Source organism: Sprattus sprattus, assembly GCF_963457725.1.
Source record: "Sprattus sprattus genome assembly, chromosome: 19".
In the NCBI taxonomy this organism is placed as follows: Eukaryota; Metazoa; Chordata; class Actinopteri; order Clupeiformes; family Clupeidae; genus Sprattus; species Sprattus sprattus.
In genome coordinates this window covers 10,652,320-10,677,175 of record NC_137917.1, presented here as the reverse complement: position 1 = coordinate 10,677,175, position 24,856 = coordinate 10,652,320, and the positions used below count along the sequence as shown (strand labels likewise).

Sequence of the window (24,856 nt, the reverse complement as noted above, 5' to 3'; positions counted from 1 at the left end):
GAGAGAAAGGGAGAGAGAAGAACCTCTCTCTTTCTTTCTTTCTCCCCCCCCCCACACACACACACACACACACACACACACACAGACACACACACACACACACACACAGTCGGGCACACGCTGACAGGCATGAGCTCTCGCTCTTGCGCTGGTTTGGCCCGGCTGGAGAGAATGGCACTCCTGACTCCGCAACCGCAGTCATGTCTCCACCCCATTCTCCATGCCCACATCAGAGCCGCTGGCAGGCCACACATCAAACCCCTGCCCACCCAACCCACCCTACCCCTCTGGGCCCCCGCCAAACGTCTACACCGTCAACCCGCCAGGCCAATACAAGCAACCACCACCACTGCAAAAACAGGCAGATGAAAGTGGCATTTACACCAATACACCAAAACAAGGCACCGATTTTGTGCATTTTAAAAGACTCATTAGCTTATTATGGTGGGGTTGAAATAAAAATGAAAAAGTTCAGTGTTAAAAAGGGAAAACGTCCCAGATCCCCGTCATTTACCGTTAAGGCAGCGGCTCTTAATGGTGTTTTGACAAGCATTTGGGCTCGACCGGGGTGCACACACTTCAAACGGGCGCTGTTAATTACTCAAGCGCATTTAGGGGCGAAGACCGCATGCAGCCTCATCGCTGTGCGGCTTTCAACCCCCAAATGGTGTTTATTAAGCAGCCTCTTCAAAACCCCCCCAAAATTCCTGCTGTCCATAAAAGCGCTGCGCTTTTAACGTGCAGTTCCTGCTGCGTTAGTCACTCTGCGCATTCGTGGCAGAGCACAGCACCGCCTTACTGCTAACTTATGTAGCGGTGGAGCCACCATACAGCGCTTGCTTCGCTCAGCCACACTCACGAGTACACTCTCATGAAACATAACACATGATCAATGCTCACGAAAGTCCTGACGTTTATCTCAACAACATATTGCGCAACACATATTGTGCCTGTAAAGCAGCACGTAGTTTAACTGTACACGTCCCTGGTGTTTGTTCCCCAGCCTGCTAAAAGGCCTTGGAATGAAGCAGACTGTGCAGCTGCAGACAAGGAGATGAACAGTAGATAGCAGAAGCTTTAAAATCCTCGTTTAACAGCATGTTCTCTGAATCACTGCTGTGCAGGCAATTTTGGGTGACAGGGAGAGAGGGATGGGGGGGGGGGGGGGTGGCTTAGCGAGAATGAGAGGGAGAAAGAGAGGGAGAGACAGGGGGAGATGAGGAAGAAAGAGGGCAAAAGAGATGAGAAGCAGGGCCAGTGGAGCGAGACGAATGTGAGGAAGAAGAGGAGGAGGAGGAGGAGGAGGAGGAGGGACACAGAGGAAATGAAGGAGGGGGCTCTGAGAGTGGTGATTAAAACTATGCGCTGAGGAGCCCTGACGGTTGAGGGCTGTAAAACAAGGCCAGGCTACGTACAGCTAGAGAGGTTTATGACGCATCTGATCCGGGACCACCCGACTCCAGCGCTGTCGCTGATCCCCAGCGGCCAGAGCCATCAATCCAGTCGATCTGGGTTCAGCCCAGGGCCCGCTGCGAACCGCGCGTCACATGCCTGTGCCGCGTCCAAACCCACCAACGAGCTGAGTTGCACTTCTTAAATGAAGACAACGAAGATTCATGGAAGTGACTCAGGGAGCAGGGAGCGTCTAATTAGGCCCTGCTCTTGGGCTCCCCCCCTCCCCTGTGGGACGAATCCGCCCAAGAGTAGCTCACCCGGAGACGGTGGTGCGGTCCGCTTGTGACGGTCGCAGGAGGAGGAGGCAACGACTAGAGCGTGTGATGCACCCCGGCGTCACCGGCAACAGTGACCTGTTGACAAATGGGGCTGCGGTAACAATATGACGCACACGCCAGCATTGTTACCGAAATATGTCAGACGCTGAGTGCAGACGGCACGAATGCTGTCATCACATACATACACTCACACACACAAACACAGACAGAAATTTGAACAAACATACACTCACACTCAAAAGAAACATAAACATATGAGCTATGGCATCTTCCCTACCCCTCCTTTTAAAAGACACCGGTGGCGTCTTCAAAGCATCACAGATGAATCATTCCCCCGGGGTCATCATCACTGAGCCTGTTGACATCCTCCAAGTGTCCACACAGCACAACTGGCTTCTGTTATTTCCCTCTGTCTCATCTTGCACTCACACCACATAAGTCACAGCAGGCCAGTGCCAGCTACAGGCCTCTAATTAAGGAGATTGTTTATGATTTTCCACACTGTCACACCAGACCACTGGTCCATTCGCTGCTGCTAACAAAAAAACAAGCACACACCCCACACACACAGAGAAACACACACACAAGGACTGGACCTAACTTCAAAATGTGACTAGTTCAAAACAGACAATAACTGATCTGAAGGTATTTATTTCTACTGTGAAGCAGGGGGCTGGTCCAGTAGCCTTGGATATGATGCTGTTTAAGTAACACTGCTTCAAGCCAGATAAGGTGGTGAGTTTGGAGCTTACTGGGAGAGTGGAGGAGAGATGCTTTTGGGTCATTGGTTTAACTGCCAACCAGCAGGAGGCGACACTGAGCATGTGAGAGCCTATCTGTGATGAACCCTAATGACCTCCATCAGTGGCAGGCAGCTGAGCCCCAAAACTCAACCACAGAGCTGACTCAACACCCTGCTTTATGTTTCAAATCAGCTCTTCTCTCTTCTCCACACATCTCATATATTTACTTTCACTCTGACATCTTTCTCCCTTCCTCCCTTATTATCTGACTGTCTAGTCTTATCTGCCTGTCTGTCTGTCTGTCTGTCTGTCTGTCTGTCTCTCTCTCTCTCTCTCTCTCTCTCTCTCTCTCTCTCTCTCTCTCTCTCTCTCTCTCTCTCTCTCTCTCTCTCTCTCTCTCTCTCTCTCTCTCTCTCTCTCTCTCTCTCTCTCTCTCTCTCTCTCTCTCTTTTTTTTTCTCCCTCTCCATCTCTTTTTCTATCTCTACAATTAAACAAGCTTAACTGGCATAATTATCAGAGTATTATATTACCAAATCTTATACATTTATGTCACCTTATAATTATGTAAACTTTAACTATTTTTCAGAGATCGCATAATTCTCCATCTCTTTCTCCCATCCCTCAATGAGGTGGATATAGAGGTGGTAACAGCAGAGGGAGGTGGTGTTTCTGCTGGGTGGGAGCGGTGGAGGTAATCCCATCATGTGGGGGCAGAGACAGCCCCCACCTCCACCTACAGCTCCACCTCAGCCACTCACGTCTGCCTCTTATCACATGCAGGGGGGTCACTGGGTCACAGGGGTCACCTCGCATCGCCAGTGCTCACATCGGTCTGACATTAATGCCCACTTGTGTGAGAATATGGAGAAGGGAATCAGTGTGAATGGAGACAATCACACACATACACAATGACTTAGAAGGAAATATCACATGCCAAGTACATTCTTTATTTTCATTTATACACAAAGATGCATTGGTAAACACACATTAATGAAGAGACTTCTTACATAGTTTACAAAGAGATTCCCGGGGCATAAAAGGACACACACACACACACACACACACACACACACACACAGTTGAGTGTGAGTAAGGCGGCTTAGCGCAACACCTTCTCAGGGTCCTCACACATGGCTGCTCCTGATGGGGCCTACTGAGGCCCCAACCACGCTGCCCCACAACACACTCAAAGGGAGCCAGTGATCTCATGATCCACTCAGCCAGAGGGAAGCTCTGCGCCACAGCCACAGGAAGAGCCACAGCCACAGCCAGAGCCAGAGCCACAGCCACAGGAAGAGCCAGAGCCACAGCCACAGGAAGAGCCAGAGCCAGAGCCACAGCCACAGCCACAGCCACAGCTACAGCCACAACCACAGCCACAGCCACAACCAGAGGCAGTCAAGCCTGGTCAAGCAGGACCAGGCCTCATGAGATCCAGTCTATTTGAAGCTAGACATGGTGTGCGCATCTAGCGAGAGGCTGGACATACAACTAGAAAGATTAAAAAAAGATAAGTGTCCACACACTGTATTTTCAAATATAAACAATTCAAGCAATGTGCAACATCTGATGTCAATCTGAAGGGTTAAAACATATTAGTTGGTTGTTTTAGAAGCATATTACATGTTCTTTGAAGCAAAGAAAAGTCTAGGGACATTCACCCATTTCCTGGATTACTACTGAGTGTGGCAGGAGCGGGGACAATAGCAGGCTGAGTGTGCCGGGAGCGTGGGCAACCGGGGCAATGGCAGGCTGAGTGAGTGTGCCGCGAGCGGGGGCAATAGCAGGCTGAGCATGCCGGTAGCGGGGGCAATAACAGGCTGAGAAGCGGGTTAGCGTGCGGCTGGGCTGGGCTGGGCTGGGCTGGACTGCTGTGGATGTGTTTATGGAGCCTCTAATGGAGGGTGATAAAGAATGCTGAGGGGCTGTTTGGAGTCAGGGATCATGGACATGACACCAGATAGAGAGATACAGAGATAGATGACAGAGAAAGGGCAGCAACAGAGTGAGACTGAGTGTGTGAGTGTGTGAGTGTGTGTGTGTGTGTGTGCGTGAGAGAATGTGTGTGTGTGAGAGAGAACGCGAGAGAGAAACAGAAACCGAGAGAGATAACAGTGGATTATTTACTGTTTGCACCTGGTGTGAAATGCCTCCACCAAAACCAGTCACTGACACTTTAAAGAAGAGCAGACCTTCCTCTGTCAATCACACTCCTCCCTTGCTTCCTTCCTTCCAGTCTCTTATCTCATCTTAAATCCCCTCTTCCCCCACCCCACTCTCTCTCCTTCATCCCCATCCTCCCCCATCCCTCCCTTCTCCCCCATATCTCTCTCTCTCTCTCTCTCCATCCTCCCCATCCCTCTCTCTCTATCTCCTCCCACATCCCTCTCTTGCTGTCCATCTCATCCATTTTTCCAATAAACTATAATTATTCGCTTCGTTTTATGGCACTTTTTTGAGTATGACTGGGCACTACATGTCTGAGCATGGGAGAGAGTCCAGAAAGAGAGAGTAAGCGTGTGTGTGTGTGTGTGTGTGTGTGTGTGTGTGTGTGTGTGTGTGTATGTGTGTATGTCCATGAGTAAGTGTGTGTAAATGCTAGTGCATTAGGGTGTATGTGTGTGTGTGTGTGTGTGTGTGTGTATGTGTGTATGTGTGTAAATACCACAGTAAATGGGGGACACGCAGAGACTGATGGAGTCCAGGGGATTGATTGCTGTAATGATGCTTAACCACTTCCCAGGCCAAGAGCAGAGCAGATGCAACTCAAACACACACACACACACACACACACACACACACACACACACACACACACACACACACACACACACACACACACACACACACACACACACACACACAGTCCCCTGTCTGGTTGGGTAGCCCTCCATTCTTGAGGTCACCGGTGAACGGCGGCAGTCTTACTCGCGTGGTGGCCCACCTGTGGCCATTTAGCCCTCCGCCTCTCCGGTCTCCTCCGCTCACCCAGACAGCCCTGAGCAACCCACCCCCCCCAGCTTTCATCTGGCCCTCACTCACTAAACAAGGGCAAATTAGCTGCCAGCTACTTACTCACAAAGGCTACTTCTAATTTCAGAAGCCTCACAAACTTCTTTTTTTTTTTTGACAGTGAGGAATGTTCCCAGTCTCTCTTATCAAGTCCATCTTGACACCAGACCCATATGCCCTACTTCACACACACACACATACACACACACACACACACACACACACACAAGGTGTGAGACGTGTAACTGTGCCCTTGGTATGTCAGAGGCTTTCCAACACATTCCAGAGGGCATGCTTAATTGTGCTGTCAGGCAGGCGAATGACGGGGCAGCCCAAAGGTGCAAGGCCCCCAAAGCAGGCCAGGGCCAAGGCTAAGTCCACCAAGTCTGCCCGGGGACTTTACTTACACAAGGAGTCATGCACACGCACACACACACAGACACACACACACATACATACACATAGATGCACATGCGCACACGCACACTTATAAATAAATGCATGTGAAACATACCCAGACAAATAAATGCACACACCCTCAATCCAATAAATGCAGACGTACCATGACAAAAGGACAGCCCAACACACACACACACTCTCTCGCTCTCTCTCTCTCTTTCTCTCTCAAGCACCTACAACTCTTAATAAACCCCTTGAGTGCAGCTTCACAGACACACTATCCTGTTTTATCGTCAGCTACTCTGGCTCATAATGGCTGGTAGTGTCCAGATCTCATCTCACACAGGACCTCCTCCTCCCTGATCCTGCCAGCAGATACCCTCCCAGAGAGAGGGCCCGCCTGACACACACACACACACACACACACACACACACACACACACACACACACACACACACACACACACACACACACACACACACACACACACACACACACACACACACTAAGGCAGGCACTAAAACTGGGCTACTCTACACCCCAATCTAAATATGGGCAACACCATGCCAGGGTGCTAAATCAAAGACTGGCGGGCAGCACTAATCGTATATATTACATAGTAGGGAGCTGCATTTAAGGACAACATAAGTGTGTGTGTTTTTTTTTGTGTGTGTGTATGCGCATATATGAAGAAGGAGTTGGATGAGAGCGGGGGTTCTGTCTGCACCTCCAGACGCACTCTGGCTCGAGTTACCGGGGAGACAAGGGTCCAGGGCTACTCTGTTGCCCCTGAGGTTGTAACTCTGGGGGCCCCTGGGGCTGTAGGGTGGTGGGGTGGTGTTGGAGTTGGAAGGGGGGCTGGGGGGGTAACTCTACTTAGAGAGAATGCCTCCCACCACAACCACCATCTTCATAGAGTGGCAGCATTATCAGTCCACCCCATTAACATTCTCCAATCAGCCCACCTGGTTGAGCAGAGGAGGTGGAGGAGGAGGAAGAGGAGGAGAGGCGCATCTGGGGTCAGGACAGGCCTCAACCAGGGAGCAGAGATGGGTAAGCATGGCTTATAAATCACCTACACATTTGAATACTTTACTCTCTCTCTCTGTCACACACACACACACACACACACACACACACACACACACACACACACACACACACACACACACACACACACACACACACACACTTTCATAGCACTCTCTCTTCTAGGAAGACTGAGAGGGGTGCGTCATGTGTGTGGTAGCCTACTTAAAAGAAGTACCCTCGACTCAACCATAAGTCTTACTATAAGCTCCATGCTGTTGCTCCATATATATTCATCATGACGTGTAAGTACTATTTTGTGTCTTGTTTGAGTGAGTGCACGCGTTTCTGTGTGCGTGCGTGTCTGTTTGTGTGTGTGTGTGTGTGTGTGTGTGTGTGTGTCTGTGTGTTTTTCCTGCACTTTAGCAATGATTAAAGCCAGTGCCTGGTCAGTGTGAGTGTGTGGGCTTAGCTGCGGTCCCAGGGGAGCAGGCTTGGCCACAGGTCAGTGGCAGAGTTCACACAGCCTGGCGGGAGCACCGCAAGCTAGTCGTTAGCGCGCCGCGCTCCCTGTTCCCATCGCCCCGACCACAGACACGCCGTCATAAATCCAGCCACTGCTGTAAGCTCTGGCCCTTTTCATCCCAACCACAGCTATTTACTTCTGAAGAAGAGGGGGCACACATCAGACTTTTCCTGTGCTTAAGGGCAGTGAGCGGACCAGCAGACGTTCACATGTACACAACCAACGCACGCACGCATGCACGCACGCACTTAAACACACATACACACACACACACACACACACACACACACACACACACTCACACACACACTCACACACTCACACACACAGCAACAGAGACAGAGACAGATGATGACAAACGCCTGTATGCCTCTCTTTTTCTACACCTCCGCCTCTATCCCTCTCTCTCCCTTAGGTTCGGCTAGGTTCTGGGGCTAATTAAGGCATGTGTGAGCTGGCAGGCCAGGGAGGGGAGTGCTGAGGGCCTAAATCACAACCTGCTGTTACCCATCCAGGTGCACATCCAGACTACTTGCATGGATGCTACTGCCTCCCCAAAAGCCAGAACCCCCACCTCCCATTTTTCTCTGCCTATCCCTCTCCCTCTTCATGTAACCATGAAGCAGCGACTGCACTATATCCACTCACCAAATAAGATGCCCTTGAAACTGTACACTACAAACAGCACTAGTACTAAACACCACTCAATAAAGCATCCAAATGGTAGGGAGCATGTAAAGACCTCTGTATTAAATGGCACCTCTTGGCATCTCTTCAAGCCATTACCTAGTCTTCACCAGTCATATAATCCATCTAGAAAGTGGCCACGCCACACTCACTCTGACGGGGATATTTAATATGTGAGAGTGAGAAAACCCAATGACGGCGACCCTCTGGCACTTTTCACCTCCTCACAGGTTCTGGGTCACCAATCCAAATACACAGACAAGACCTGTCTTTGTTATGATTAGCTAATACACACACAGAGAGCAAGCAAGGAGAGAAAGAGAGGGAAGGGAAGGGAATACATATGAGGAGTGAGGTAGGAATGCGCCAGGCGCTGAAACACGCTGACATGGTGGAATGGTGACGTAACTGGCAGGCTGGCCAGCAGGTGAAAAAAAAGAACAAAAAATGAGTGAGTGGGAAAGGAGCATGAAATCACGGCGCAAGCGAGCGCCAAGTCCACCGTACGCCTGCGGGAGGATATTAGCCACCATCAGTCAAGCAAGGGGCTTGTGGAAGGCCAGTGCGATGACTGCTGTACCGCACCTCATGCATCTGACAGCAGTCGCCTTGTTCCTACATTAACATCAGAGCTTCCACTCAGTGTATCGAGGAGTGGGGTCTGTGCAAGGCCAAGAGTAGCGTCAGCCAGGGCTGCTCTGAACCCAGGCTATTTTGCTCCGTTTGGAGGGTTTTTAATATGCTCTGTAATGCAAACCGAAGCAAAGAGATTATCAAGCCCCCACAGCATGAAAGCAACGTCTGTGCACTTCGTCTTGGAACCGCGTGTAGTACATGACACAACCTCGATCCTCACCGGCAAGAGCAGAGCTGCAGACTGTGTGCACGATTTCGGGAGAAGCCATTCATTTCTCTAAGCGCTCAAGACATCCATCACAGTTTAATCATATACTGCGCACAGACCGTCTTAAATATCAGCTGACGCAGCCAAACCTCCCACTCCCACACTGAGCGGGTAAATGTTTGTCCAGCTTAACTTGTAGAATGATGGCCGAGCGATGTGCAGGCCAAGGACAGCCACTAAATTCATAGGAGTGGGAGAAAAGCATGAAGCCACTCATGCATGAACACCTACTGAAGGGACTAGCTTTGTGCTCCTTTGTTTCGTCACTTTTCTATTCAAACACACTGCTCACACGGACAGCGGGAAAATGGCAAGGCAACTGATCAGCATGTAAATGCAATCACTGCAATTTGAACCAGTCGCTAAAGACTCATGCTTACAGCATTCCTCTCACGCATGTGAAGATGTGCAAGACCGGTTTGGTCAGAAACATGCAGGCCCAAAGCGCTGTTTTACGACATGAGAGAAATATCTCGTCGGTGCCCAATGTATCGCAGCGGGTCACAGGCAAGGCCCTCTTGACGACTCCAAATCACTAACAAAAGAGCCAGCCGGGGGACATTGCCGTTTCAACAGAACCACTTTCAAATGAGCAATGACAGGCAGGACAGAAACGTGGAGCCAGAGAAATAAGGAGGCAGAGGGAAGAGCAATCTCTGACTAATCACGAGTGCTCTGTGACTCGCACGGAAGCACAGTAGCCGCAGTGACTACGTGCGAGACAGCACTGAGGGGGCCCACGTGCTTTCAATATCCCCGAGCAGCAAAGCCGCCCCGCTTCATCCCAGGATCTGATAGTGTTTGTGATTTGATTTAATGTCGGGGAGATTAAGCTGCCAATCACTCTGGCAAGCGTCCCCTCCCGTCGGTTTGCTGGTGACGGGCTGTGCGGTTGAGAGGCAGAGACAGTAATGCACGTACGCGAGTGGGACTCATAAAGTGAGTGATGCTTTGCATGGTGAAAATGAGGAGGTGGTGGTAATGGGGGGGGGGGTTACTGACTTCCAAGTCAAGGAGCTTGTCTGTCTTCCTCTCCGGGGAGTAAATGTGTGTAGACAGCAAAAAAGAAACCTCAGCTCTGTTCATCTGGGACAGACAAATGGGAATGGTTTAGAAGAAGAGTGAAGCAATGAGGTACTCTGTGCTGAGGAATCACCAGGGCCTGTGGGATCATTTTATTAGTGTTGGGAAACTGACAACCAGCTTATAGCAGATAGGCCATCAGGACATCTTTAAAGTTTAAAAGTAAATGAGGAACACAGGTAGAACTTTCCTTCAGCCTGTTTGGTACACTTTTCCCTCTCCTCTCAACTAACCATACTCTCCCTCTTTCCATTTCTCTCCCTCCTTTTCTGTCCTTTCCCTCGGACTGCAGAATTCCACGGTGATGTGGTGTCACATTCCATCTCGGCGAATATAAAGCCCCTTCGGCTCCTACTGGCCGATTCTATTAATCACGGGCTTTTAACTTCAGCTCAAGCTGTGAGAAATCTCTCTCTCTCGCCTGTCCCCCCGACGCAGCCTAATTAGATTAATTAATTACAGCTTAAGCGGCTGTTCCGAGATTAATGCCACATCAGTGTCAAAGGATTTCCACAAAACACTTTCTTTTCTGTCCACCCTCGAACCTCCACCCCTCAATCCGCCGCACATTAACCTTGTCCCACCCTGCCTTTTGTGGGACGTGTCAAGCGCAAATTAGTTTTAATCTCTCGCACTCTTTGATGGGAGTGTTGGGGGGATTAAGGTCCGCACATCGCGGAGTGGGAAGTGGCCGTCCAGGCTGCCCCAGAGGACTATGGGAAAGTGGGTTGTTGGGAGGGAAAGTTAATGAGCTCCCCTTTCTCTCCCACACTCCACTCGTGTTTTGATGTCTTCATTCACCCAGGGAGACACCAATTTGTTCCGCTACCGGCACAGAAAACTACCTGCTGCGTTTGCCCGGGCGCATCTTAACTTGGGTTATCACCAGCAATGAATCAGTAACTGGGAGCTGTAAGGCGAGCCCACAGGGGAGGCTGTGGGGCTCGATCAGGGATGGAACAGAAGTAATGAAACCAGGGGGTAATGAGGAGGATCATAAACCAGTACACATGAGGGGAATTCCCGGCGCATTCCACTCCGCCTGACCTGATGTACTTTGGCATGGAAAAAAAAAAAAACATAAAATGTTCTGTGCCATACTTGTTTATGTGCCAAAGGATCCACAGGCACAAAAAAAAGCCAAAAACCAAAATGGCATTTATCTAAGACAATCAATATAAAAATATAATAAAGACATTCCACTGTGAGTTTTTGTAATTTTTGTGTAATTGCACATTTGGGCCATGTTTGTCTATTTCTGAGTGCAAATATAATTTATAACCTGTTTATGACTTCCCTGCCTGGACCTCTGTGAACTAGCTGAAGGACCCGATGGAATGGTTTACCTTGTTAATAAACAATCCTGCGTGATTAATGGCTTCCCTTCACTTCACTTCATAACCTAGTTTCTACGGCAGGGTAGAGGACATCAAGATGCCGACAAAGACAGAGAGAAAGAGAGAGAGAGAGAGAGAGAGAGAGAGAGAGACAGAGAGGGAGAGAGAGAGAGACAGAGAGGGAGAGAGAGAGAGAGAGCGAAAGAGAAGGAGACAGAGAGGGAGAGAGAGAGAGAAGTGGCGTGAAACAGGGCAGGCTGGTGATTGGCGGCATTATCTCAGTAGATGTCCACTCTAATGCTCTGCAATAAAAGTAATTAAGCTCAGTGATTAAGCCATCCAAGGGAGCCAATTGTTTTGATTGTGTTATGGTGTTTGATCTGACTGTCTGGAATGTGGCAACCTTTGATCCAAGGACAACATTCAATTAGATAAGGTTAACAAAATTGACCTCTTTTAGCTACTTAGCCAGCTTTGGATAAAGTGTAAACAGTCTTTAAGCTACATGGAAGGCCTGGATTACCAGTGTACACTTCAGTGACCAAGTCATGGATGTTCACAAGAAACGCTGCGGGACTTGTGAGAGAGAGAGAGACATACAGACAGAGAGAGAGTGAGAGAGAGAGAGAAAGAGAGAGACAGACAGAGAGAGAGAGAGACATACAGACAGAGAGAGAAAGAGAGAGACAGACAGACAGAGAGAGAGAAAGAGAGAGAGAGAGAGAGAGAGAGATAATGCACAGCTTGTAATGCCCCCCTGCCTTTCACTTTAAAAGATTCCAGAGCTACAAATGCTCTTTTTTGTAAGAGCAGCGCAGATGAAAAAGAAATGGCAGACCCAGCTGGCGAGGCGCAGGGGAGGGAGGGAGGAAGGGAGGGAGAACGTAATGCCTCTCACAAAGGACTTTCATTTATAATTACTCACTCTAATGACTGTGCAGTCAGGGAGCACTTGAGAAACTTTGTTGGACCTCTCGAGTGGACCCGTGGAAAGGCATTCGGCGCGAGTGTCTCCTCTGACAAACACTGAAAATGAATTGCACCTTGGTGGAAAATGAATCGTGGTGCCCTGGGAATTGCATTACGCCCAGTAGCTGACAAGCAAGATCAAAATTTTCCAGCTGCGCGGTAGCCAAAGGGTATGGCCCCCTTTACAATGAGAGAGAAGGAGAGAAGAAGGACTTTATTTTCCCATGATTTAAACAGGCAAGAGGGAGAGGGTTGTGTGTGTGTGTGTGTGCGTGTGGGGAGGGCACTAAGAGGGAAATGACCACACTTGGCATGGCCCATCGATCTCTGAGTGATGGCTCCATAGAACAAACACAACCTCTCTTACTTATACACACACGTTTGAGATGAAGAGCTGTCCACATAATACCTCCTGTATCATATCTGTCTCCATAGCAGTTCACAGTTTATTCAGTGTACACCAGAAGCACCTCGTAAAACATTTAATTTTCAATTGCAGCAATTAAAATCTTCATTTTACTAATGCACTATGTATTATCGTCCTGCATTTCAAAGCACAGTATTCCTCTCTGTTTCATTGTACAGCCACTAGAAGACTTGAAAGGGGTTTATGAATATGGCTGTGTTATAAATCAAATTCTGTAATTCCCATCAGCAATAACAACCTAAGCCAGAGAAACTCCATACTGTAACATGTCTAAATGCTGCCAACAGAATCACAGTGTTTGGGGAGAAGAAAAGAGCAACAGTTTCCATAGGCCGCAATTATCTCAGGCACTGTTTGCCTCCCGTCTCTCTCTCCTGGTGGCTCATTCCTTGTGACGAGAAGTGCCGACGACCCGGAACGACCCCTGTTCACACTTGTAGGCTTCCCGAGCGGCCCTGCTCCTGATAGTAACGGACACTTATCTCCAGAGCGTTGTGAGCGTGACCACCATGCACCCCACCCCAACTCCCCCCCCACCCCCCCATGTCCACACTGGGGCCGAGAGGTGAGATCAGTCGGACTTCCCCACACTCCGTGGCGGCTTTAGGCACTGTGAGAGTGTTTGAAGTAGTCCAACAAGTTCACACTTGGCTGACTCGAGTAATGGGCCATCGTTTGGGCAGCGGGGATGAGGAGGCATTGCCTTTCTCCTAGGTTCCCCCCGCGTGGAATCAATTGCCTTGACGTGCTTAATGTTGTTCTACATGCCCGATGGCATCCCTGGACGCGATGAGCCATTTCCTTCCATTTATTTCAATCAAAGATGGAGGAAAATATCAGCGAGGGGAGGGCTCACTGGAAGAGCCACAGTGCATATTTTCAATGAGGAGTCGGTAATACTTTTAACAGAGGAGCTTTTTTTCCAATGACTGAAAAAAAGTAACACAGCTGAACAAGTGTGTGCAACTGTAAACCAAGACTATGGTGACAGGCTTAAAGGCTAAAGCCTCATACAACAGAACAAAATAGATCATTAGGATACATAATTAAATGCAATCGGTAAGTACGCATTTAAGTATGCTATTTAAGTCAATTGATCTGCACACCAAACAGCTCCCCCGACAGTGGGCTTTACAGTTGCATGCATAGCTTGGGGCACATGTCTTAAAAAAATTTAAAAAAAAGACCCTTTAGCATTTCCAATGACTGAAATGTTATTTAAAAATGGCCGTTAAGGGTTACTGTTACGATAAAGACAAGATCTTGAGGGCCAAGAACATTTTCATGATAAGCATGATTGAAATTCCGTCGGTAAATTTTTAACATGATGGCCATGCAAGATACCATACATTTATATATCAGAACTTGAAGTGATCTGCAAGGAAGAGTGGTTGAAATTCATGTATCAAGAATAAAGAGCCTTTAAGCCATTTCAAAAAAGAAAATTGTAAGCTGCGATTACTGCCAAAGGATGTTCCTAAGTGCTGACTTTAGTAGGGTGCCCAAACCTTGACACAATCCACGATTACTGTTACATTTTTTATCTTTTTATCTTTTCTTTACTTCTTTCACTTTAAAAATCATCTTAATCTGACATTTCCACAAGGATGCCCAAACCTTTACATGCAACTGTATATAAGCGATGTTTCTCAGTTCCAAGCTCAAAGGAAGAACGAGACACTCAAAGGTGAAAAGGTTACCATGTAACAGAGTGAGTGTCTGCTCCTCAGCCTACACTCAGTCCATCAAGCCCCTCAGGCTGGGTAAGCAGAGCGGGGCAAAGTGTAACCTACTTAAGCGCCACATGGCTACAGTATGGAGCTGAAGTGGAGCCCAGCGGCTAGAGCCACCAGCGAGGTCAGCCACACACACTGATGTTTACATAGCTGCAGGAAGGCCAGCAGCAGTCGTTCTTTTTGGCAAAAGTCAACTGTCATGTTGGGAAACGGCGTGTCGTTCTCCATTACTTCCCTCTCGGTGAGCACTGCTTATTTGGAAAACGGCGGGGGTGAGACGAGTGCATCAAAACACAGCCGGGCCCAGACAACAGCCCTGCGGAGAGGAGAGGAGAGCCAACCAAATAAAAACAATGCTATGCTATGCCTCTCGCCTGGGTGATGAAATTCGGCAACAAGTTTAGGCAGGAAGGGTAACCAAGCCATACCAGGACGATGTCAAGACAGGAAGTCAACAAAAGTCTAACAAAAGTCTAACAACGTTGCGGTGGATAGAATTGGCATCGAAACTGGACGCACACCAGAACATTGCTTTTATCCTCCATGTCTTTCAATGACAGAGCTCGTGCTTACATTCACTGGCCCCGCTGATCGATGGGTATTGCACAAGCTGTCAGAGGCCTGTGAGACGTTCAAACGGGGAGTTCTGCCAGGGGAACCCCGCTTCACACCCAGTTGCGGGGTCCCTGCATGCCCATATGGAGATCCGATTTCAGATGGAGTGAGCAGAGGCCAACTGAGAGAAGGGGGGTTGGTGTGTGTGTGTGTGTGTGTGTTTGGGGGGGTGGGATCTTGAGTGGGACGGAGAGGGGTCTCAAGGGCACCAGCCGTCCGGGCCCCTGATCAAAGCCCAGCTCGGTCCCCAGTCCACCTGCTTCCATTACTCTGCTCTGCTCTGCGTGTCTGTGGGTCTGTGAGGTTCTGCTGGAGCCCACCTGGTCCATGTTTCCATATGCATTCTCATTCTTCTTCTCTCAACTCCCACACACACAACAGTCGCACACACTAACACATACAGATGAGCATTCATATCCACTTCCCATTTTTCAACTCCCTCTCGCACACACACTCTCCATTGGCCCAAACTCTCTGAATGCATGCATAGTCTTAATACTTACTACAAATTCATACAAGTTCATTCAGACTTTTTTTTTTGCTGTCAAGGTTTCCAGAAATAGATGCATAGAAACTCAAATACACACTTTTTTTTTCTCAGTCTCAAGTATTCACACACATATTTGTTGCTTATACACATATACACACAGACACAAAGACGCACAGACACACACACACAGACACTGGTGCACTTGCTACACTACACAGTGACGCGCAATTCATGTTCCGAAGAAGCAGCCTCTTTTGTTTACACAGATTAGCCGAAGATGTCTGTGGTCCTATAATCCGTTGGTCACGCATGGATGCATTAATGTGGTGTCAGCCTTCACAAAGGGGCCCACTGTTCCCCTGCACTTATCTCCAAAAATCATCCGCCACTCTCCAAGGTGTCAGCTCAGGTGCATGACGTCTCGCCAAAAGCTTTAATTAAACTGTCACGTCTGTAGGAAGTGCAAATAAGATTCCTCTCGCTAGTAACACCCAGCCTTGTTGCAGCTGGTTGGGCGGCGCGTAAACACCAACCTTTGAAACATTCTGTTCTCTTCTGTGTAATGTTTGGCCAATAATCTACGACGAAACAGGGGGGGAAAAAAACAGATTCGAAAGCAATTATGGGGCTAAATATGTTTAGTATTAGCGCGTTCGGCAGTTCCTTAATTCCTTGTTGCTTTCATAATCCCTCTCAATATGTTTAAATTAAGATTAAAGATGACTTTGTTCCTGTATTCCCACAGCTTGCCGGGTATGGTAAAGAGATCAAAACTGCATGCTTTATATGGAACATCTTTAACATTTGCTCCGCTCTCTGTGCGTTTGATTAAATGTAACATTTCGAAATCCCCCAGTTCTGAGAGAGGCATAAATCATTGTCTCGCAGCTGCTGGTGTGCCTGGGGAGAACACATGCACTCTCTCTCTCTCTCTCTCTTTCTTCCACTCTCCCTCTCTCTTTCGCTTTCTCTGTTCTTATGATCATAAAGCCCACCCCAGGACCCTCCCCCCTCCGTCCCCCTCCCCCGTTGGGGATGGGTTGGGAGAACACCTGCAGACTTGCAACCCAAAGTTGAGTTCACATGGGGGGGGCACCACAACACCCAACACCACAACCCCCCCCCCCCCAACTTGAATTTCTGCACGTCCCTTTGCAAAGCAACCCCCCGCCAACCCCAATCCCCATCACAGAGTGGAGTGGAGAGGGAGGAAGGGGAGCTCTGACCACACAAGCCACTGTTCCCAAAGTAGAGCGGTCCTGTGTGACAGGCTTGGAGCTGGGAGCAGGACCCTGGGACTGTGGCCTTGACCTACAGTAAGCCACTGAAGAGGGGGGTTCAGCTGGAGTCATATGAGCCTCTACTTCATCACCACCCACCCACACACACACACACACACACAAACACATAAACACCCACACACACACAAACAAACACACACAAACACACACAAACACAGACACTCTCTCCAAACTGTTGCCTATGTTGACTGTTTGTTTTCTGTGACCTGTTGGTTCTCGTTACCCACTGAGTCAGAGCTCACAGCTCACAGACACACATAAAAAGTACAAGTATGTCGCCCAAAATCTGACAAAAGTAAAAAAAAAAAAACGTAAAAGAAAAACTAAAAATGACTGCTGGCAGACTCTCTACTCTGGAAAGGCACTGCAATTCAGAGAACTGATGTGAGACCAACAAGTTGTAACGCAAAGGGTTAAACACTGAGTATGAAATTATTATATAGAGCGGTGCCTATAAAAGCCACACTCTTCAAAGCCACATTGCTTGGTTCTTTTTGTGATAAATCCCATGCCTTTAATTGTGTCTAATTTATAAGTATGTTCCAACCTCAGGCTCATTAAATGAAAACATATTGGTCTGGGTCTACGGGAGTATTTTGTGAGTGCCGAACCCCCATTTTCTAAGTAAATTGGAATTTTGTTTTAATTCCCTGGTAAACAATTAGATGCAAAACATATGTAGATGGCCGAATTCAAACCCAGCCCATCTTCGTTAGGGGACTTTGTGAGACAGAGATTGATTTAATGTGTTAAAAAAAAACAAAGAAAAGACCCCCCCCCCAAAAAAAGAGCTGGATTGGACTGTGAATTATTTCATGTAATTTCAAGGTGATTACACATAATAATATGAATGTGTTAGCTGAGGTTATGGGCGCTGACTTTGAAAAAAAAAAACGAAGAGAAAGAAATCCGTGGCCCAACGGCACGTCTGTTGCGACCCGTTTGGACCCAAAACCAATGACAGCCACGTCACTTTCCCCAGCTTCCACAGAAACACTAGGAGACAGACAATGCTATGCAGGAATGTGATCACAGGAGACTTGTTTCATAAATGAGCATGACTGCATTTTCACATCAATAAACAATCCAACACTAGAAGTATTCTTCGCTTCGGGGGGGAAAATAGCCTTCTGGTGTGCGCTCTGTTGTATAAACCTTGGCAACGATTTGCAAGGGCTCAGAGCATAAAAAGCGTATTTTTTGAAAGAGGCAAAAATGCTGTATCTTGATAAAGCAGTCCGTTCACTGATTTTAGTATAACAGATTTTTTATGCTCAGCAGGATACTTTAACTCTACTGTTGTACGGGGGGATGAATCCTACTGAACTATATACCATGTTCACTGACTGACTCCCCTGTTTAACTTGTTTTAACGTCTGTTCCTTTTTTATAGGGTTAGATCAGGACTGAGGCTCCAACCAAGACAGATCCATCCCTTAAATGGCATTATACACGAAGGACCCGGGAGCTGTTTTAAAGATCGAAAATAAAGTTGAGAGAGATGGCTACGCGTCGCTGGATAATGTCTCCAGCGTGTCTTTGGTGTCTGACAGCATTCAGCTCCCTTTCAATAGACGTCTAATGATCACATTCCTAAGGGATAAAAAAAAGGATTCTATTCGCTAAATAGAATCAACAGTGCCACATGGGACAAATAAAAATTCATTTGATCTGCGAGCCAAGCGCTTCCATGATTTAAAAATGTCACCATCGCAAACATTGAACTTTGAGTAAGCCCAAGGGAGAGGAGTTCATGACCATATAATATTGAAATCCACGTTTCATGTCCACAGTGGAGAAAAAAAGGTCAAATTTATCATGCAGCACAGGGAGCCGAGCGCATATGCGAGACTGCAGAGCTGCTCTAATGGCTTTGGGAAGTACCTCCCAGACCACGCAGGCCGCTTTTTAATGTATGAGCTGCGATGTGATTGGGACAAAAATACCCAGAGACTTCTAACGGTGCAACAGGGATTGAATGAGCACTGAAAGGACAAATCTCACTTTGCAGACGCATCGACTTTGGGTGTCGTGTGACAAAGGGGGTTAACTGGTTAGCTAGCTCCCACTTTACTTGCAGGTTAAACACAAAACCAGACCAACATACATGTATCCTCCGTGTTTTTCTCCCACACAGGCACAGGCGCGCCCACACACACACATACACTAGGAAAACGTGCTCCTACACGGTATGGAGGGGATCTTGTTACTTTACACTCTCCCCCCTGCATATTGACAGGTCTAATAGACATTAAATGACGACTTGGCAGAAATACTGAGTGTGTTCACATGCGCTCTACTCATGGGATCGCGTTCAATTTGCATCCCAAAATGGTGACAAGAGAAAGAGACAGACAAAGAAAGAACAAAACTAAAGAAAGGAAGAAGGGGGAAAGAGATGTAAAAAGTAAGAACGTTAAAAGACAGAGAGAAAGTTTAACAACCGGGAACAAAAGAAGTTACAGAGGCAAGGAAGGAGTTAGTGAGTGAGAGAGAAAAAGGAATAAAAAAAGAAAAGAAAAGAAAAAAGGAAAGAAAGGAGGAAGAAAGCGGTAGTTTAAGTGAAAGAGACAAAGAGAAAATTACGCAGAGAGGGAGAGACAGAACAAGAGGAAGAAAGGGAGGGAGTGTATAGAGAGAGAGAGAGAGAGAGAGAGAGAGAGAGAGAGAGAGAGAGAGAGAGAGAGAGCTGGAGAAGGGAGCTGGGGTGCACATCTGCAGCAGATACAGCTCTGGCTTCTGGGAACCATCCCCATCCGCCTCTCGTCCGCTGTCTCCTGTTTTCTGTTCGGATCAGGTTTTAATATTCCAAAGTATGTAGCGCATTTATGAGGCATTGCTTTGCTGAAATAATATGCTCCCTAAATCATAGTAATGGTCCTCTATGCACTTAGCAGAATTTACTGTGATACCTCCGGAAAAAGAAGAAGCAGTAAAAAAATAAAAAATCTAGCCCCATCTCCACCGTGGAGCGGGGAGTCCCATGTCACCGTATACGGTGCTCTGTTTAAAGTCTGCCTGTCAGGGGAAGGCCCCAACACGGGCCCTGGTAGCTGGAAGAAGGAGCGAAAGCACCGATGCAGCAGACACACAGACAGACAGGATGATGTATCTGTGAAAGGGGGCTTCCCTGCGGATCCTGTGTTTTCAACTCTGCGACTCAGATGTTCCGCAGTAATGCGTGGAGCCTGTAAATAATGTGTCATATTCGGGTGATGGACGACTGCATGCAGCACAGAGGCTGGAGGAAGGGAGCTGGGCTTGGAGGGGCTCTGACTGAGCAAATCCTCCTTGTTTCATGTTCCTATCCAAGGATTCTCTGGGTTTTGCGGGGAGAGATGAGGCTGGGCTCGGTAGAGAGCTGCTATGTCTGGCCGCTGACATGTTTAAGGCCTCCAGCTCGCGTGATTCAGAGCCGGGCCCTCGGCGCGTCTCAGCGGCCTTTAAAGTGATGTACAGTCAGAGCTTCACCACCGGCCCTAGCCACGGTTCCGCGCCGAGGTATTGTTTTACACGCGCGCTCGGCTTCTCCCCCTGTCTGCCCGTTACTTAGCCCAGCTGACTTGAAGTCAGGACGGCTGCCGTAAATGTACTGGGTCACAGGTGAAGGTTTCCTGGTATGTGATTTTTGGGATTTTTCAGGGATTTTTGATTTTTTTTTCGTGTGTTTGTGCTTGTGTGCGAGTCCGCAATAAATCTGCCTCAAGCAGCTGCCTACACGCAGTGGGAATCTCCTAGTCGGGGAATCCAAAAGTTAGCGGCTGGAAAGTAGCGATGTTTCGCTTCGAGACAGCATCCAAACAACGCGCGGTGAAACAGACACCGCTAGTTTCTGCTGCCAGGGCTTGATGATTTGTGTCCATTTAGATTTTTTCTTGGTTCAGGAAGAAGAACCAATGAGGTGAATTCCCGTTCGCTTTTTGAGTACGTGAAATCTTGTCTGGCATAAGCGTCTAAATACAAACAGTCACCAGGAGCCCAGCTGTGGGAACTAGAGAAGGTGCCCGTTGCCTTTGTCTGGTTGCCATCTAGAACATTTAACACCTCAGGACCCAACCTGGAGCCCACCAAGCAGACCTGACGGACTTATTCCCTGTCCCCAAACAATAAGGGTGTGGGGTCATATGTTGACCACCAGAACCAGAACACCAGAACATAAGTGTGTGAAAGAGAGGGGGTGAGGGGCAAGTGTGCGTGTATGTGTAAGAAACTGTGTGTGTGAGAGAAACTCTGTGTGTGTGTGTGTGTGTGTGAGTGTGTGTGTGTGTGTGTGTGAGTGTGTGTGTGTGTGTGTATGTGAGTGTGTGTGTTTGTGTGTGTGTCTTCTCACCTGAGTTGCGGCAGTCGTCGCCCTGCTGTGGCACCTGAACGGAGAAGGCGAGCAGGTCGGGGGCGAGCAGGGACTCTGGTTTACGCAACTCATTCAGCCAGCGGCTCTGGTGGAGCTCTTTGGTGTCAGACGGGCCCTGGATTAGCGGAACCAAGCGTTCCTTCTGGCCCTCTGCAGAACCTGCAGTCACACAGACACAGAGCACAGAGTTCAACACCATTAGACAACAATATTACGGCATAAAACATCTAAATAAATGTTAAGATCACTTACAACCACAGGATCAACGACAATAAACTTTCCAAATCAAGTGGTTTATGGGTTTCTGTCTTTTTATGTTGCTCTCCTTGGTATTATCTTATGATGCATTCAATAAACAAAGATGTCTGTTTTACAATGGCATATGAGATTACTGTGTGTGAGATTACTGTCTGTAATTCATGAGAAGATATAAAGTGAGTGCTTGCGTCACTCCCAGGATTAGTCACTGAAATTAGTGTAAGATATGGCCGTGTCAAAGACCCTGGGTGGGTGTTACTTTTGTGGGGAATGTGCAAGTTTCTGGGAGAGCGTCCGAACCGCTAAAAAGTTCACCACAAGAGACACACACATTAGATCATTCAGGCCTAATATAATACAACAATATCAGATACACGCATGCATAAATGTTCATTTCACTGTGAACGCTGTCCAACATTTGAAGCCAAGTCTTGCTTCATTTTTTTTTCTACAGCTATTTAACATACACATACAGCTGCCAAATATATCTTGGCAATTAACATCCCCTGTAGCTCAATGTGAGTCTAGCGCCTTCGAAAGCCATGTGTAGGCTAGCCCATGCTCAATAAACAAGAGTGTAATCTAACTCTTATTAAACTCTAATTTAGACAGTAATTCCTGGCTAAATCTAATTTGTATGGGAGGAAACTGTGGGCTGAAGTGATTTCTGGCCCAACACTGTAGATTATGAGCTTGTAATAAATATGGAGCGCATACGTACACTCACACAGCTCATGGAACAAGGAGAGCACAAAGGCAGACAGCGGCCACGGTTGGCGTAAAGTGAAAGATGTGATCCAATGGAAAAGCGACATAGTGGGCCACACCTGTTCGGTTCACCCTGTAGGGTGAAGGACAAGACGCACACAAACACTAGCTGCCCCCCTCCCCCCCTTCCCTCCCTTTCTAGTCATTTTTAGATGTCTGCTTCTTTTCTGATACACATAAACCGACAGGACTGTGGAAATGGAGAGAGTGTGTAAAGAAAGTGAGTGTGTGGGGGGATGGGGTGAGGGGGCGAGAGACATATTCTCCCCCATGGGCTGTTAAGTTTAACAGGGCACAGCTGCACACACCTAGGCTCCTGGCACACACTTTTATGGCCCGCACCGTCCCCGAGGCACACTGCACTGTCGCCCGGCGACACAACTTCAGCTCCACGCTCTGCACGGAGGCCTCCAGGACGGGCGCGGAACTCGATGGCTTCACACCTACGAAGGGGGAGAGAACAGAGAACCGCCATTAGAGAACCCGGGTAGAGCCGTGGTGTGGTTACGGAGGAATGTACTCCAATATCCGCATCATCATAATTATGACCTTACGCCCTTACTTAGTGTATGGGAGTCGTGTGTGTGTGTGCGTGTGTGTGTGTGCGTGTGTGCGTGTGTGCGTGTGTGTGTGTGTTCAGTATAGATCTCTTATTATCAATATACAACAAACATAGCATCAGCTAGTTAAAACATCCAAATATGTTGTCATTAATACGTAGAAATGGTGCTTACCACAACAAAATATTAACATAAACAAATACAGAGAGGAAAAATATATATCAACTAGCAAAAAGTGAAGCGCAAATTTAGCTTTGTACAAGGTAAAAAATGTTTTATGTTTGGATTACAATTGCTGAAAACAATGTTTTTATATATATTTTAGGCTTCTATGGCAACAGATACTCTGAGAACAAAAAACTGTCTCTGCGATGGACTAATATTTCAATCCAGTCTGGCTGTATGAACAAATCCGGAATCTTCCACAGATGCGGGCATGTCTGCCTGCCAACTGTTTTTACATGTGCACTGCTACAACTCTGTCCACATTGTGGCCAAAATAAAAACTGGAAGTACCACATTTAATATAGTGAGCCTGCCAGTCAATAAACAACAAAACAGACTGATTGAGCGATAGCAGGGAGAGACAGAAAAAATTGAGATGGGGGGGGTCTGAATTATTAGTTCCATCTGTCAGTGGCCTTATGAGGACAGAGAACACATACTCCCTCAGTGTCCTGTCTGTCTGTCTGTCTGTCTGTCTGTCTGTCTGTCTGTCTGTCACACCCCCGTAGGAAGGTATATGCAAAGGCACAGGCGGTTGGCACAAAAGCTGGACCTTGTATTTCACCATGTTTTTGACAGGATGCAGACCACAAGGACATGCATAAGATGTGTGGGTACAGCAGGACAGGCTACAAAGGGAAGATTTAATAAAGGCCTTGCTCTGAGAGAGAGAGAGAGAGAGAGAGAGAGAGAGAGAGAGAGAGAGAGAGAGAGAGAGAGAGAGAGAGAGATGTATGATGTGGAGATAGATCAAGCCAGCAATATAGATGATTCACAATTTTATTCAAATCCGAATCCACGGCACAGACACGTGACAGTAGCACTATGATTAACCTGAGGCAATATCCAAAAGGTCACAGTCTCGGGCAGCCTTCCATTTTCTGAACATCAAACTCCTAATAATGTCAAACTTATGACTTAAGACTGCGCTGGAATATTACTGCACTTACGTGCCCATAAATAAAGCACTTGGTTGACTGGCAAAGCTTTCCTATTCATTTATTCCCCAACTGCCAACGACAGGATCCCGTCACTGGAGCATGAGCTAATCATAGTTTACAAGCGACAGGTGATGGGAGCTGTCTAGGACTCTGTTAAAGGTTTATAAAATGTGACGGTAGGAGGATGTTTGATCCAGCCCCGGGTTTATGAGGGGCACCTGCTCGGGCCAGAGTCCCACGGTTATCACCCCGCACCGGATAAGACCGGGAGCAGTGAGTAAGCGGCGCGCCCCTGTTGATCGAAAAGAAACACAAACACAAACACTGGGGTTCTCTAAAGGCCGCTGGTTGCAACGCTGGCTGCGGAAAAGGACAAGCCAGTGGTGCACAAGAACCCATGAACTCCCTGCGGTGTGGAAATCTGCCACTCTGCCATCTTTCCGAGGAAAGGGAGTTTGTGCGGCGCTGCGCTGCGGCAGGGGAAGACTACACAAACAGACATTATGAAATGTCAATGTTAGTTCCCTGGTGAGAGATGTTTTCAAATACAAGGCAGTATGATTGAGAAATGATACTGTGAGGTTTCCGGTGTGAAAGATGAGCCCAGCATATGCAGGGAGAAAGAATTAATAGTGTGTGTGAGTGTGTGAGAGTGTGTGAGTGTGTGTGTTTGATGTGTGAGTGTGTGAGTGTGTGTCAGAGCACCACAGCATGCCCATTCTTCCACTTAGTTGGCACTGTCCAAGGAATTGCTTCAAA

The 24,856-nt window shown here is 47.8% G+C and overlaps 1 protein-coding gene across 1 annotated transcript in view; it reads right to left on the bottom strand.

Moving 5' to 3' along the window:
* The window catches only part of vps13b (vacuolar protein sorting 13 homolog B), a 338,610-nt gene that overhangs the window by 216,882 nt on the left and 96,872 nt on the right, over positions 1-24,856 (bottom strand). The window contains 2 exon segments of the mRNA XM_080857284.1: positions 21,325-21,504; positions 22,680-22,814. Coding sequence (XP_080713410.1) covers positions 21,325-21,504; positions 22,680-22,814 — 315 coding nt within the window.